The sequence below is a fragment of the Mesoplodon mirus genome (assembly GCF_964341445.2).
Source record: "Mesoplodon mirus genome assembly, chromosome: 15".
NCBI classification, from domain to species: Eukaryota; Metazoa; Chordata; class Mammalia; order Artiodactyla; family Ziphiidae; genus Mesoplodon; species Mesoplodon mirus.
The window spans coordinates 81,858,376-81,873,567 of NC_138991.1; the positions used below are offsets into that span (position 1 = coordinate 81,858,376).

The 15,192-nt window shown below is 59.9% G+C and overlaps 2 protein-coding genes across 2 annotated transcripts in view; one reads left to right on the forward strand and one right to left on the reverse strand.

Annotated features, from left to right (window-relative positions):
- APMAP (adipocyte plasma membrane associated protein) overlaps nucleotides 1-1,927 on the forward strand; it is a 28,545-nt gene extending 26,618 nt beyond the window's left edge. Inside the window, exon 9 of the mRNA XM_082645708.1 lies at nucleotides 815-1,927. Coding sequence (XP_082501834.1) covers nucleotides 815-1,024 — 210 coding nt within the window. The 3' untranslated portion in view covers nucleotides 1,025-1,927. The remainder of the gene's footprint in view (nucleotides 1-814) is intronic.
- A 2,566-nt stretch (nucleotides 1,928-4,493) lies between these two features.
- Nucleotides 4,494-14,895, reverse strand: CST7 (cystatin F). The gene is made up of 4 exons (XM_082645534.1): nucleotides 14,505-14,895; nucleotides 6,746-6,918; nucleotides 5,759-5,875; nucleotides 4,494-5,130 (listed from the first exon to the last, which is right to left on the reverse strand). The coding sequence occupies exons 1-4, from the start codon at nucleotides 14,827-14,829 to the stop codon at nucleotides 5,053-5,055; spliced, it is 693 nt and encodes a 230-aa protein (XP_082501660.1). The 5' UTR covers nucleotides 14,830-14,895; the 3' UTR covers nucleotides 4,494-5,052.
- Nucleotides 14,896-15,192: the final 297 nt, after the last annotated feature.

A 15,192-nucleotide genomic window follows, 5' to 3' on the forward strand; every position in this document is an offset into this window, starting at 1 on the left:
TTACTGACGGGGGGTCACTGCTCCCAGGCCCTCGTGACAGAGCTGGGGGTGTATGCACACGTGTTCGTGCACAGACCCTCACACCTACATTTATGTGTCTTCATCTATTTCTTTAAATTGAAAACCATAAGTAAGGCTGTGTCTCTGCTTCCGGTTCAGTACCACAGGATTTATGCCAGTTTTCTTACCGTCTGTGTTTGTACTTCCCTTCTCTAAGGGTGAGAAACCTGGGTCTCATGCTCCTTCACACCTGTGTGATCAGATTCCCCAGCTGTACCTGTCTGTAGCCATTGTCCCCTGTCATGTGGCCCCAGCTGTTATGTGGCTGGGCTGTCATGTGGCCCCAGCATCACATGGCCCCGGCTAGGGCTCTAGCACCCATGCTGGCCCTTTTCCCTCCTCCCAGCCGTGTGCAGGGGCCTTACCTCTCAAGGGCTCATGGCCTGTGCCAGGTCACCCTGCTGCAGGACACCATCTCCCCTGCTTGGGCCCTGACACCCTGCTTGGAGCCATGGCCCTCTCTCTTCTCCAGCGTGGACTCTCCCTGCTCAGACCGACTCTCTGGTCTGGGCCGCCCCTGCACGCACCTACCCTGCTTGGCTCCACAAGCTACTTCTTGACTGAATTGTTCAGGTGTGGGGTGTGCCGGCATTTTAAAAAGGCAGCTGCAGTACCGTGTAGAAGCGAGCCGGTGGGGAGGTGGGGGGCGGGGTGGGTGGGACATGCACAGCAGGTGACAAGAGCCACGGTGCCCGGCCTGCGGGACTCCACGTGGCCCGTGTCACGCTCTCCTCTCACTGTGCTTCCCTTTCAGCTGTTCAGCCAGGAGACGGTGATGAAGTTCGTGCCGCGGTACAGCCTCGTCCTGGAGCTCAGTGACAGCGGGGCCTTCCGGAGGAGCCTGCACGACCCCGATGGGCAGGTGGCCGCTTACGTGAGCGAGGTGCACGAGCGTGACGGGCACCTGTACCTGGGCTCCTTTAGGTCCCCTTTCCTCTGCAGACTCAGCCTGCAGTCTGCTTAGGCCCATCGTTGCCCTGCGCGCCACCCCTGGGCCAGGAGGTGCGTGGACACACCCTTCCCACCGGCACCTGCCGGTCCGCGGAGGTGTGGTGCGGCCTCTTGGGGCACCCTTACCTGGACTTGGCCTTGCATCTGCCGTGGGGAAGATGAGTCCACGTAAAGACCTGTTCTCTTAAAAACCTTCCCAAGTGCAGTGATTCTTTAGGCCCCGGGGACTTGGTGCACTTAACAGGCTTCAGGTGTGGGGATGGAGCTGTGGGTGAGTCGGCTGGCGTCTCGCTTTTGCTGCTGGCTGTGTCCCGCCAGCCTCGATGTCTTTGTTGTTAAATGGGTGATACCTGTCTTTGTGGGAGGGGCTCCGGGAGGGCGCGGAGAGCTCAGAGCAAACGTGTGTGAAGCCGCGGATGGGCTGTGCAGGCGAAGAGGGCACGGCTATGTTCCCCAGAGTCAAGTGAGACCCGAGCCTCGGCCCTGGGCGTCCCTCCCGTGGCGCCCACCCTCCCGTGGCGCCCACCCTCCCGTGGCGCCCACCCTCCTGCTGCGCCTGGCCCCTCCCTGCCCGGGTCCCCGCCAGCGCTCTGAAGGCAAGGACCTGGGTGTGTGTGGAGGAAGAGCACGTTGATTCCAGCAGCTCAGAGGACTCACCGGCTTCTCCGTGGACAGCCTGCCGTGTGGATCAGAGGATGGGGAGTGAAGGTGGGCGCTGGGCACCAGGAGTCCTGTTCACACACCTGGTTCCTCACCCCAGACCCAGGTGTGAATTGTGCATGTGCTGGGGTTGCGTCTGCTCTAGTGTTACAAGCCTGACGCTGCTCTGTATCCTCATGGGTGTGTCCACACATGGTCCCGGTTGTGGGGTGATCCATGTGATTATGATAATTAAATGGACTTTTCTGCGGATGAACCTCTTGATGGTGTTGCCTGGGAATTTCTTCTGTGCTTTCATCTACTTTAACAGTGAGTGAGGTCTTGTCCTCCACCTGTCGTGAGAGCCGATCTGCTGGGGTCATGTTTAGATTTGCTCGGGGCCTCCCCTGTGGCCGCCTGCCCCCCACGCTGACTCAGTCCACATGACACTGCTCTCCTGTTTCCATTCTCTAAGATGGAGCTGATGTCTGCTCCTTCCTTTCCTGCGTATTTGTGAGAACAGGGATTGTGTCTCTGGAATTGTCTTTGTAACTTGAAAAGACAGTATTTTGACTAGGGGATGACATTGAACGTCAAGGATGGCCGACATTGTGGTGAGACTTGAACCGTTTGTGTCTTGTGCTGGTTCATAGCTCCTTTCCCCTCCCTGCTCCCAGCCATTTTAGGGGAGAGAGTCAGGGTCTGATGGGGGCTCATTCCGAGTTGCCTGCTCGGGGCCAGCTTTACGCATAGCCGCGTACAGCAGAGTCAGACTGGCTGCATGGCCGTGATGTGACCCGTGTCCTGTCAGGTGATGTAACTTCATAGGAAATGCTTTTTAACAGGCAACAGTGCACCCATGTATCGAGTCTGCAGGAATAGTAAGGTGAAACCTGACCATTCTGCCTCGAAAACACACAGCCCAAGCGCGCTGACCCTGAACGTTTCTTCTTGGTTGGGAACTGAGGGCTGTGCTCTCAGTGCAGAGAAGCTGGTAGCTTTTCACGCTTTTCAGCAAAGGTGGCTTTTTTTTGTTTTGACTCAGATGTTTATTTTCTGTCTCAAAGTGTCATTTCCTGTGTTTTATCTGGTAACTTGCCATGATAAGGTGCAAAATACAGCCTCATTAGGCTTAAATATATGATAGGTTTTTGTTGTAAACATGAAACGGATTTGCTCTAATGGGAATTACTAACATGATCTTAAAATTAAATCAAGTGATTCATTCACTGTGTGCTGCTTTGTCATCATTACAAAAACTCCATCAGGACTCAGTTGCTGCCTTTTATAGGACAGAGGCCCCGCGTTGAGGTTTTTGTCATCAGCCTTTGCCGTGTTGAGTTTTCATGTGCACTGACCTCTTTGTGATATAAGGAGACGTGGCCGCGTCTCATGGGGGAACCGCGGCTGGGGAGGGACCTGCCTAGGGTCACAGGTGGCTGGGGGCGAGAAGGCAGGGTGGCTGCCCAGTCCAGGGGTCAGGCTTGTGGGTGCCTATGTCCCCGGGCACCGAGGTGGGACAGCAACGGGGCTAAGCCTTGCAGGTGGTCCTCTGGGTGGCTGCGTTCCTCAGGGCCTGGCCCGTCTGCAACCCAGGGCGGGCTGGGCTGCATCTGGAGTGGAGGCCCTGAAGCTGGATCCCAGAGTCTGCACGGCTGGTGAGCCGGGGCGGAGGGCCTGGCGGGGAGGCTCTGGAACACAGAGCAGGGCAGGCCTGTCTGTCGGGAGTTTGACTGGTTTTGGTCAGTTTGAGACCTCACGTGTTTCTTCTTCCTGGTCATAATTCTGGTACTGTATGTCTTAGAATCCTGTGTCCTGAACTTGACCTTTTCCCAGTGACAGTGACTGAGATGCAGGTGCAGCTTCCCACTGTCAGAATCCTTCCCTCTTAGAGCAAAGCTGGGAAGTGTTAAACAACAGGTGGAATCGGGTGGCAGCATGGGACTGCAGGCCACCACTGGTTGACATCCACTCCCTGTGGTAAGCAACGCTGTCACGGGCACAGGGGGAGTTGGGGGCAGGGGTGCCATGAGGCTGCTCCCCCCCACACCTCTCTTTCTCACACCATGTGAGGCCTGTGGGGCAGCGTCCGGTTGGTCTCACAGTTGTCAGGAGACACTTGGCCTTGTGCTCTGGTGCGTGTTTGAAAGTGAGGATTGAGGGGACCTCAGAGCTTGTGTCCCCTGCGTCAGTCACGGGGGCCCCACAGGTGTGTCCTGAAGCGTCTGGCCCTGGTGCTGGACCCCGGCGTGCCTGCCGTCCTGCCGACGGACGGGGTCAAGCAGGGACTGAACTTGCTTGTGTTCACGAGAGGGCTGCCTTCAGGGGCCTTCAGAGTCTCGAACGAGTCCAGCATCGCGTGGCATAGTGGCCACCACTGCCCCTGAATTAGTGACCAGGAGGTGAGTCAGGGCCGCAGAAATGGAGGCGGCTGTGGAATTATCGTGACTCTCATTGCCGCAGGAGCCAGAGGAACTTCACTTGGGGGTTCGCGTTTGTCACATTTATGACGGCGAGCTAAGTCGCCGTTCGAGTTTAATGCCCATTTTCTGTTTCCCGTGCATTACCGAGTCGTTCTTTTAAAGGTGACAGCACGTTTTGCGCTAATCCGTCGTTGGACGAGGACGCCCGGGCTCACGGTGCAGGCGTCTGGGTCCCCTGCTCCTGCTCGCCTTGTACCACCTCCACTGCGAAGGCCTCCCCGCCTCCCCGCCTCCCCGCCTCCCCGCCCACGGCGGTGCCCCCGCCCAGCATGTCCCCCACCCTGCCTCCCTCTCCGGGCTGGGCCGTGGGATCTGCTCCGTCCCTGCCCACCTACCTGCCCAGGCGCAGCTGCGGAGCCTCAGGCAGCAGAGAACGTGGGGGTGGGATGCGCAGAGGACAGTGCAGCTGGAGGTGGGGGGCCTTGGGGGTTCAGTGGCGAGGCCCCCCAGGGCTTTGTGGGGGGAAGGGGGCCTCCTGACTTGCCCATTCTCCCCTTAGCAGGTCAAGCAGCAGGCATTGCTTCGAGGTGATGAGTTCTTTATTCAGGTTATTCCTAACTATTCACCCAAGACGTCACTGATGCCTGGTCCCTGCCCAGTGCTGGGACGGTTATTCAGATGGAAAGATGGCCCTCTGGGCTTTCCTCGAGGGCCTGGGACCCCAGGGCAGTGAGGTGGGAGGGCCCCTCGGGGTCGAGAACCCGTGTAATCCCCCCCATTGGAGGACTCGCCCTGTCTGTGCAGACCCTGAATCTAGGTGCACAGCGTCGGGGAGACTAGTTAAGTTTGGAAGGAGACTTGATGTGTTCAATCCAGCCGTGGGGTTGCTCTGCGCTGACCCCTGGCACCGCCGTTCTGCTCTCAGGAGATGCTGCTTCCCAGGGCCCACGACTGCAGGGTTGGAGCTGGGAGGCGGGAGTCAGTGACAGCGGAGGACAGGCACCTTGACGCTCTGGAGCCAGGGGACGAGCCAGACTTCAGAGTAGCAGCTGAGAGTCTGAAACGAGGGTGGCCTGAGGGTCCCCGTTCATGGAGGCTTTCCACCCCACCAGGGCGACCTCACCCGCCGCAGAGGGGGGTTCCCAGTACCACTGCTTTGGGCGGGTGTGTTGTGTGTGTTTGTACACATGTGTGCTTGTGTGCTCACGTGTGTGCGTGTCTGTGTGTGCACCCACACATGTGCATGTTTGTTTTCTTTACTGAAGAATTTGCTCCCTGCCCTGACTTTATTTTGAAAAATTTCAAACCTACAGAAAAGTTGAAAGAGTAATTCAAAAATATATACTCAACACATGTATTTACAAATTACCAAATTTTGCCACATCTGCTCTCCCTGTGTGTGTATATAGAATTTCTCAATTATGTACAAGTTTTCTTTTGCTCTCCCCCCAACCCCCAAACCTGCAGTGTTTACTCCCTGGAGATGTGCCTGTGGGAGCGAGGAGGGGTGTCGTTTGGGAAGTCCTGGGGGGCTGCCTCTCGCTCTCCCGTGTCGGGGGTGGACGTGGGTGCTGCTCAGGGGTAGGATCAGGAACCTCGCAGGTAGAGCAGTGCCGAGGGTGATTTCCGAGGCTGCGGAGGTGGCTGGGGGGTGGTGAGCGGTGGGGAGGCCAGAGCCCTCTTACCTGCTTCAGGGTGCGGTTGGTCTGGAAGCCGCAGTCGTCCAGGCTCGAGTGCCTGTTCTTCTTGCAGCTGGTTCTGCTGATGTCCAGGTCCAGCATGAACTTCAGGCCCTTCACTATCTGAGGGCATAGAGGGCGGGCCTGGGTCACTGGGTCCAGGACACGGTGAGAGGTGGGGTGAGCTGGGGGCCCACCGCCCTCCCCCAGGCTCGGGCATACGCTCCTGCAGACGGTGGAGGCTGAAGACCCCAGTCCCCGGGTCTGGGCCCCTGGAGTCCTGACACTGGCTACTTACACCCACGCAGACCACCCTCCATGATAGGGACAGCATCCTGCTCTGAGAGTTTGCAGTTACCAAAGAGAAGAGAGATAATAAAGTCACCCCCCAATCCTGTACCCAGGGGTGACTGTTATCGTGAGTCAGTATGTGGGGTGGTGTCAGGCAGCACACATCCTCGGGGCTGTGGGTCTCTCTCCCCAGGGCCAGCTCCCCGGTCAGTGACCACGAAGCTTGCTGACTGGCTGCACCGGGCCCCTGCTTTTCGAGAGTGGCTGCGTCCTGTCACTGACTGTGTCCTGTACCCTCATTGACCTGTGTTCTCGGGACCCAGGATGAGCCAGGCCTGGCTGCCCTGTGGTGTCCCCGTGGGAGGGGGAGCACTGAGCTGCTCGTATGGGGCCGCTGAGAAGCCTGGGGACCTCGCAGGGTGTGACACTCCTGCAGGGACGGGGCAGTGGTTGGGGGATGTGGCCGGAAGTGCTTTGGGGCCGTGGAGCAGTGGCCTGCGGGCAGCCCGGCAGGCGGGCAGCCCTGAAGGTGGGCGGCGGGGCAGCTTGTGGCCTGTGGTAGCCGCCCTCGCCCGCCCTCCTCCCTGTGTGCTGCCTGGGAGGAGCCTGGTTCAGTGAGAGACGGCGCCGGCCTCGGTGCCCGACGCTGGTGGCCCCAGTCCGGTTCTGGCCGCCTTGGGCAGTCCTGAGCCCGGACCCCACCTGGACGAGGGCTCTGCTGATGTGCGACTCCCGGAACAGGAAGGCGTCGTTGCTGCAGTTGTTGAAGCTCTCGGCGCTGTGTCTGGCTGCCCTGAGGACGTCCGGGTCGTTGGTCTTGATAGTCTTGGGAAATCCTGGCTTCACACCCGAGTTAAGGATCTGGGAACAAAAATCTGGACGAGAAACAGAACCAGACAAAAACGTTACTGTTGGGGGGGGGGGGTCCTTGGTCCAGGGATCATGCCTCCTGCCTCTGCTCCCAGTGTGGCGCCTGGCCCATCCGCCCACCCGGCCTGTTCTCCCCTCCCCTGGCCGTGTACCCTGCCGGCCCGTCCACCTCTCGCCCCCCAGTGCGTCTGCCCTCCATCCTCGTGGTTGCCCCGTCCTCAGCCAAGGGCCAGTGCGGTGGGCGGCGCAGAGGTGTGGTCCCGTCCTGTCCCTGCCCGCGTGTGTCCCTGGGTTCTGTCCTTTCAGAACCCAGGTTGTTTCCAACAGTTCCAGGAGCCTGGACGCCCCTGCCCGCCCTCAGGCCTAGAGCCTCTGTCAGGATGAGCCTGGTGTTCCGAGGAGTCGGCCCTGGCCTTTGAGGCCACCCTCTGGCTTCGACCCCTCAGCTTGTCCCCAGCAAGTGGCCGAGGGGAAGTGCTCGAAGGCTGTCCTCTGCCCCCAGGACCCTCGACCGAATCCGCCCAACTGCCAGGTCCCCGCGGCGCCCGTGTGCTGCTTCCTTTGGGGCGTTTGGGCAGCAGGTGGGTGGTGGCTTTTCTAGTTGGTGGCTCAGGGGCGACTTGATTTCAAATTTGTGTGTCTCAGTTTTGCTGCAGTGGTCATGGACTACTTCTGTGTTAAAATCTAAAGTGAGGGGGAGGGAGAACGGGAAGAGGGTTTAGGGTTGTGCATTACTTCTCTTTTCTAAGAATTCCCCGGATTTTCCTGAAATCATCTTGTGCCGGAAGTGCCCCGGAGCTGACCCACCCCCTGGTGCCAGCTCAGCTGTCTTCTTTCACTGAGTCGCGTGGAGCGTGGGGCCCGCGCCTCGTGCACGGCCTGCACCGGGGATCAGCTGCGTCCTGGCCGGTGTGGAGGGTCCACCGCCCTGTGCTGCCCTGGAAGGTCACTCTGCCTCCCTTGGCTGTGACCTTGGGGAGTACCTGTGGTGCATGCAGTGGGGGTGGGGTCAGCGCGTCGCCACGTGTTGGTGGGGACCCGCTGGGGCCACAGCAAGCAGAGACTCGTGGACGAGCTTCCGGGCGTTGCGTGCGGAAAGGAGGGGTCAGTGCTGCCTGGGTCCCCTCCTCACGGGGGACCCGCTGGGACTGCAGACGCAGGGTGCTGGGTGTGGGCCCCGCTGTCTTGAGGACACATGGTTCCCTGGTTGTGAAGAAGTCTCGACTCGTGGGGGGAAAACAGTGGTGTGAGGTCAGCAGTGCTTGGGGGCTTTGTTCCTCAGGGGCTGGACGGGGTTGTCCCGCTGGAGACAGGGCCCCCCAGCCACGGGGCTGATGGACTGAGAGGACCTTCACCTCAGCTGGGGGTGGGGGTCAGAGTCAGTGGGCTTGCTGGGTCAGGACCCAGGCACCTGGCAGGATGGCCTGTGTGCGGCTTTGTGTCCAGGAGCCTGGGCCGGGGTCAGTCCAGTACGCTGGGACCTCTTCTGGGGGCCGGCCTGTATGCGGGTCACAGCAGAGGGTGAGACACGGCGGATGCCAGCTCAGCTCAACTCAGTGGGGAGGTCTTGCCAGGGTGTCAGTGAGCCCATCAGCCTAGAGCGAGGTTTTCAGAGGAGGCTGGTTCCACCACCGCCTGAGGTCTGCACAGAGCTCTCCTTAGAACTGGACATCTGCTGTGGCAGTGGGCACACGAGACCCCCACTGGGTGCGAGAACCAGGACGGCCAGAGCCGGCCCTATGCGGCCTCGCTGAGGGGTCTCCTCTCCAGGTGGGTGGAGCGGTGGAGGGGGCTCTGGCAGTGAGCAGAGGAGGTGTGGGTCCGGTCTGGGTAGGATCTGCGGAGGGCCTGTGACCCTGCGGGTGAGCCGCTGGCGCTCGTGACAGCCTCTTTGTAAGGGGGGCTGGCGATGCCCGCCCAAGCGGGACCCCTCCTGGCAGGTGGGCCCCAGCTGGGTCCCTGGGCCGAGATGGAGCTCTGGAGCTCTGTGAGGCCCCCCTCAGCTGGGAGGCCTGCTCCACTCCCATGAGAGCTTCCCAGCAGGTGAGGTGGTTGCTCGTCCCCCATGAAACTCTGTCTCCAACGTCTCTGAGAGTCTCCTTTGCCATAATCCGGCCCTCACACGATGTCCCCACAGACTCTGGGCTGGGCCGTGGCTGAGGTCTCTGCACGCGGCAGCTGGGTTGGTCGGCTGGCTGGGCCCTGAGCCCGTGGCTCTGACTCTGGTGCTGGGAGGGCTGCTGGCCTGCTGCTGACGACAGGAAGTCCAGTGTGGTTTTCTGTTTGGAAAACAGCTTGATTTCTGCTTGTCAGCATAGTCCGAACAGCAGACGGGAAGGACCACCTGGCGGCCGGTCCAGTCTCCCATGTGTTTGTGGGTCTATATCCACGGCTGTTTTTTCTTTGTACAAATTATATACGTTGCTTTTTCTGATTATAAGCTTATTTGTTTGGTAGGAAACGAGAAACACAGAAAAGTACAACAGAAACATTAGAGCTCACTCTCAGTGTTGCAAAGGTAACCACTGCTACCTGTTTTTTAAATAAAGTATACTACATTTAATTTCTCTTGAACTTAACATGATTGTAATAACGAAGTGAAACTAGGTGAGGCCAAACCTCCGATGAATGCCTCTGCCAAACGTGTGATGTCAATTCCTAAGCGATTTTGGTAAAGTTACAAAGAGGTTGTAGGAAACTTGAGGTTGGTTTATTTTTAACTACATTTCCTGAAATATAGGCTTCAGTTAAGTGAGGCTTCATCAGCAGAGTTATCTAAACAAACAGTAAAACCCCACTTTTAATTTTAAAAAGTTGAAAAGTCAAACCTATTTTCAGAGTGATTCTTCAGAACATCCACAGGGCAAGGTTGGTGCAGAATAAGCCCAAAGAGGGGCTCTCCTTCTGGAAGAAGACAGGCAGCCGGGGGCCCTGGGGCCCAGCCAGCTAGCCCCCTCCCACCACTGCCAAGGGGTCCCCCCCCCCGGGGCTGGCCGTGGTCCCATCTACAGGGAGGGAACAGGCCTCAAAGGAGTGCAGGGCGGGTTAAACCTAGGTGTGAAAGCCGTGCTCTTTTTCCTCTCAAGAAGTATTTCTCGATGGGTGCTGTGGGCAACTCCAGGTTGGGGGCGGGACAGTGATCCGGCAGAAGGGGCTCAAAGAGGGAACTGGGGGTGGGGACCAGTTAGAAGGCGCGGAGATGGGCCGGGGGAGCAGAGAGCAGAACACGAGGCAGACCTGACCGCCCTTAGCTGCAGGCTGGGTGCGGGGGCCACGGGGGGATCGTGAGTCACACTGGTGGCAGGTGGTGGCCTGGTGACGTGGACTGAAAGGACAACCAGAAGGAGTGGTGACGTGGACTGAAAGGACAACCAGAAGGAGAGGTTGTGAGGAGGAACAGACACTCTTTATCACACACGCTGGGGTGGGGAGGGGCTGGGCAGCGCAGAGAAGTGAGATTTCCAAATGAGCCGGACTCTCTCCCCCATCCCCTGCCTGGCGGGGCCTGGAGGCTTTGGCCCAGAAAGGCACTGGGAAGAGGGAGGCAGGCAGACCCCTTGGTGAGGGCGGGCTGAGTCAGGAAGGAGAGAAGAGGGCCCCTTACTGCTCTTGGGAGAGAAGTAGCTCTTCAGCTGGTCTTGAAAAAAATGACTCAAGATGGCAAGAGATTGGGCAAGAGATGAGGGGCTGGAGACTTGGGAAGATTAGGGTGACAGCGCTGTGCTGGGTACTGAGCGGGGGCTCCTGCCGCGCCCGGATGCACAGTTGTAAGAGCACCGGGCGAGCACAGTGTGCAGGGGCGCAAGGCTTGGAGGGAGGACAGCAGAGGCCCAGCTTTCCTGGGGCCAGAGCAGACTCTCCGGGGCAGAAATGCGAGCCCCTGTCGTCTCAGACCTGGGCGGTGGAGCTGGCCCTGGGACCGAGAGCGTGGGCAGGAGCCAGTGCGGGACCTGCCTCTGGCAGATCCTTCCCACCTGCCCTGGCACAGCCGGGACCTGCTCCAGGAGCCAACATGGCTGGGGATCCCGCAGGCCCCTGGGCTGCTCAGGCTGCACCAGTGGACTCCCGGCCACCCCCTTCTGTGAAATCACCCCAGGCCCCTTCGACACCTGCTGATTCAACCCGATTCAAGGGAGTCAAGGAGTCTCTCCTCTCCTGTGATCAGAACGGGAAGCAAAACGTCAAGGAAACATTCTGACGTTTCTTGCTGAAAGGCGTAACTTTCCATCTAAATCACAAGTGATTCCTACTCCAGCTCCTGTCCTGTCCTGTCCCTACACCCTCTTCTTCAGAACTAACACCGGCCGCACTGATTTTGGTGGCCAGGCTCTGCGCTTGCCCTCACCAGTTGGGGCACTCGGTTCCCTCCACCAGTGTGTGGGCACTTCACAAACATCGAGGGGTTCAAGGCAGATCCACAGTTGAGCAAGTGGGGCTGGAGCTTGGGGGACATGGTCAGCAGCCCTTTGGGTTGCGGCAACAGTTAACTGTTTCTATGCAGGTTAAAGAGGATGGAGCCTGCCCTCCAGTTACCACCAAACGTGCAGCAAATGTCCCAGGAGAGGACAGCAACTTCCTGACAAAGAGCAGCTGGTAAAATGAACCAGCAGCAAATGTGTTTGGTAAACGTCCCTCAACGTGCTTTTCTGGAAAAGGAAGACGTGGGATGATGTCCCGTAGGAGGCGCTGGAGCCTGGGGCGCTGGCTGTGCGTCCATGGACGCACCGAAGCCGGTTAGGGGTGCTGGGCCCTTCGGAGAGTCCAGTGCCTTCGGCCACGCAGCCCTCCCTCCCTGGGGTGGAAGGGAGAGGGGGCTGCTCAGGCAGCTGGGGCTCCCCACCCCTTCCTGTTTCAGGAGGGTTCTGTGTGTGGCTGGGAGGTGGGGGGACCCTAGAAGGGAACCGGGGTGCCCAGGAGCCAAACACTGAGGCCCCCACTGGAGGCCACCCCACCGTGTCCCCGGTGCTCTCCTCGTGGTGGCTGCTTCCCTGCCAGCATCACGGGGCCCTTGTCATGTCACGGGCGGGGTCCTGGAGCGCACACTAGGAGGACTGTGCCCAGAGGGCGGGGTGCTGGTGTCCACTGCCCACCTGGAGGTTCACTCCGAGCCTCGCCCCCTCACATGACACCAGAACTCAGTGCGCTGGTGGTTGCCCTTAATTCCGTGGGGCCACACCCACCCGGCTGTGCTCTGGGGGCTCTGACTAATGAGTAGCCCCGTTGTTTTGAGAGCATAGGTGTCCCCTGGCACAAACAAGATGCTGGTTAGTCCCCACCTTAATCCACTGGGACATGCCCAGAGAGTCCCGAGTCTGCCTCTCAAAGGCTGTACAGCCTTAGGGAAACTGCTTGACCTTTCTGAGCCTCCGTGTCCTCATCTGTATAATGGGGTGATGATGGCACCAACCCCACAGGGTTGTGGTTGAAATACAGGAGACCATCCGTAGGAAGATCTTGTCGATAAAGGACATGCCATAGTGTCACGATTATCAAATATGTGAAATGGCTGCAGTGGGGCTCTGAGGGCAAATGGGTGTCCCCACTGGAAAAAATAAACCTCAAAATGCAGAGGGTGGTCAGTGGCCCTCACGCCAAGATGCAGCAGTTCCCCCCCATCCCCCGCCCTGGGATGCAGGCCGGCGTTGGCCTCCCTTGTGGTGGGTGGTCTCTGGGTCCTGCCACTGGTGACGATGGCTGCTGGACCCCAGACCCTGCCAGGCAGCCTGTGATTGTGAGATGGGCCCCTGTGAGCCCGACTGGGAGGGCTTCCCAGGAGAGATGAGAGTCAGGTTGAAAAAGGGCTTCCATTTTCAACCGAAGGAAAAGTGGCAGAAGAAATCGATGTAGCAATTTCCTAGGTTCTGAAGGGCTTGGGGGGGGAGGCTGCCGGGCTCAGGTCAGCGTAGTTGAGCTCCAGGGGTGGGGAGAAACCAGGTGCCCAGGTGGCGACACTCGGGGCCCCTGGCCTCCCACCACGGAAGGCTCTAGGATCTGTTCTCAGAGGAAGGCCGTGGGGCTGAGGGGCGGACTCGGGTCTGGGGCCGAGCTGTCTCTTCTCGACTCCCAGACGGGGGCCTCCAAGCCACTCACTCGAGCCCGAGGCCCTCGCTGGGGCCGTCACCTGTCACCTGAAGGGGGCAGCGGAAAGGATCTGTGTGGCACAGGGGCTGCTGCCAGCAGAGGCTCAGGAGCAGGGGTGCGGGCGGAAGGCGGCCCACCTCCCCAGGCCTGGGGCATTGCCTTCCGTGGGCCACCGCAGCCAGGCGCCTCCAGGGCCTGAGGGGTGCAGTGGTTTACCCATTTCATGGACAGTGAGACTGAGGCTCAGAGAGGCTCCAGGTCCCAAGGCCTCTGCATGTGGCTTGGACTCTGGACCCTCCTCCATCTGGGCTGTGGGGCTGAGAGCAGGCCTGAGGGGGGAGGGCCAGGCCAGCCAGAGGGCTGTGTCAAGGGCAGGCCGTCTTCCACCTCCTGAGGGGGCAGGTGCGGGACTGGGTTGGAGAGGGTTTGGTCCAGCACCAGACCCCAGCAGAGGGGAGGCAGTCCTGCCAAGGAAAGGAGGCCAGCGTCCAGCGCCTCCTGGGCCAGGATTCCCCACACAATCCTGCTTCCCCGCTTATTAGGGGAGGAAACGCGGCCGGCAGAAGCAGCTTAGGAGAGCGGCACAGAGGGCACGAACGTTACATCCCAGTGCAGTGGGGACGGCGGGCCCCTCACTCAGGCTTTCAGGGGGAGTCACTTCCCAGGTCTGAACGTCCAGCCACTTCCCTGGCCTGGCCTCCTCGGTTGGGCACTAAGGGGGCCCAGTAGGACAGACAGCTCCCGGAGGAGAGGACCCGTGAGGCTTCATGGTGTGAGCCAAGACCGCGGCTGGGGGAGGGGCAGAGGCAGGATGTCCCGTCCCCATGGTGCCTGAGATGGTCCAGAGCCCCAGGCGGTGTCACCCACTCCCGAGGCTGTGACCTCCAGGGACTGAGAGGCTCAGGCTGTCCCTTGGGCACCTGCCTGGGCACCCCCGACCTGGTCACCCGTGGCCAGGCTCCAGACCTCTTCAAAGAGGGAGGAGGGCAGAGACCAGCTGCTACCTGGGGGCTGTACCCTCCACCTCCTGCTGGTCACTTCAGCCCCGGCTACCAGCTTCCTCGTGCGCATGAGGGCAGGTGCTCACCGGCTGTGTTACTGGGCAAGTCGCCTAACCTCTCCGTGCCTCATTTCCTGGCCTACAGGTGGCGGCTCCCCTCGCCCTCCCCCCAGCTCTGGCCTGGCTGGGAGGATGAAGACTTAGGTTCCCCGGAGCTAAGTCACAGGGCAGCAGTGGAGGCAGGAAGGGTGCACCATCAAATAGAAACGGCCTGACCGCTACCCCGTGCGCTGTCTCCGTGGAGGGGCCGTGGCGGGCCTCCCTTGGGTACTTGCAGAGTGGCCAGTGACAGAAGGCACTTCCCCGGTCCCCAGATCCCCCCAGTCCCCCTCTTTGCCGAAGCCTGCTCCCCACAAAGGCAGCTGCTGTGAGGTCCCCTGGAACGTGCCTTGGGAACGGGGTTGGGGGGCAAGCTTACGGCGCCTGGACAGTGGGGAGGCCCCCTCTTACCTCGGGAAGGGTCCCCTGTGGCACCCAGGACGAGGCCACAGACGACCAGCAGAATCCCAGCAGGACGCATGGCTGCACGCAGGGCTGTGCTGAGCAGGGGCGCCGGCAGCGAGGTGCTGGGGGAGCCCCGCCCCGCGAACCGCCTGCCTGGGGTGCGGGTGGTGGTTTCTCGCTCTTCATCTCCACATCTTGCAGCTACAAACTCAACCGCTTCCTTTGTAAAAGTTTCCAAACAGCGATTATTGGCAGGGGAAGGGAGGAAGAGGTGAGAGCTGTAAGCAAAACTTTTGCGATTTTCTACCCTTGAAACACATGGAAGAGACATTGCAGCAGAAAAATGAGCAGGGATTTTCAGAAGCACACGCACTTGGGGTTCCTTCTCCAAAGGGTACACTCCTCAGGCCTAGGTTCTGGGGTCTGAGTGGCCCACTGCAGGAGTCTGTCCTCCTGCTGGCGTGAATTAGGCGACTCTCCCTGGGAAGTAGCAGGAAAACAGGGTGCAGACTGCAGTTCAGAGGATGACCATCGCCAGGCCTGGAACCGGGTGAGGAACAGCATTTGCTGTGGAGTGATGGATCCTTGAACCTTTTTGGCTCAGAGCTGGCAAAGGAGAGGAACAGTGTCTGGCCTAGAGGTCCCGGCACTCTGCCCAACCTCTAGGCCAGGCCCACGGTTAGGAGTGGGAGCT

Bases quoted from the DNA above. Each gene is read 5' to 3' on its own strand.
- CST7 (XM_082645534.1), bottom strand. From the start codon at position 14,829: ATGTCTCTTCCATGTGTTTCAAGGGTAGAAAATCGCAAAAGTTTTGCT. The intron at 6,919-14,504 runs GTAAGAGGGGGC...TTTCTCGTCCAG, and splicing joins CACAGGGGACCCTTCCCGAG to ATTTTTGTTCCCAGATCCTT. The intron at 5,131-5,758 runs GTAAGAGGGCTC...CCCTCGTTTCAG, and splicing joins CCAACCGCACCCTGAAGCAG to ACTCTCAGCTGCTACTCTGA.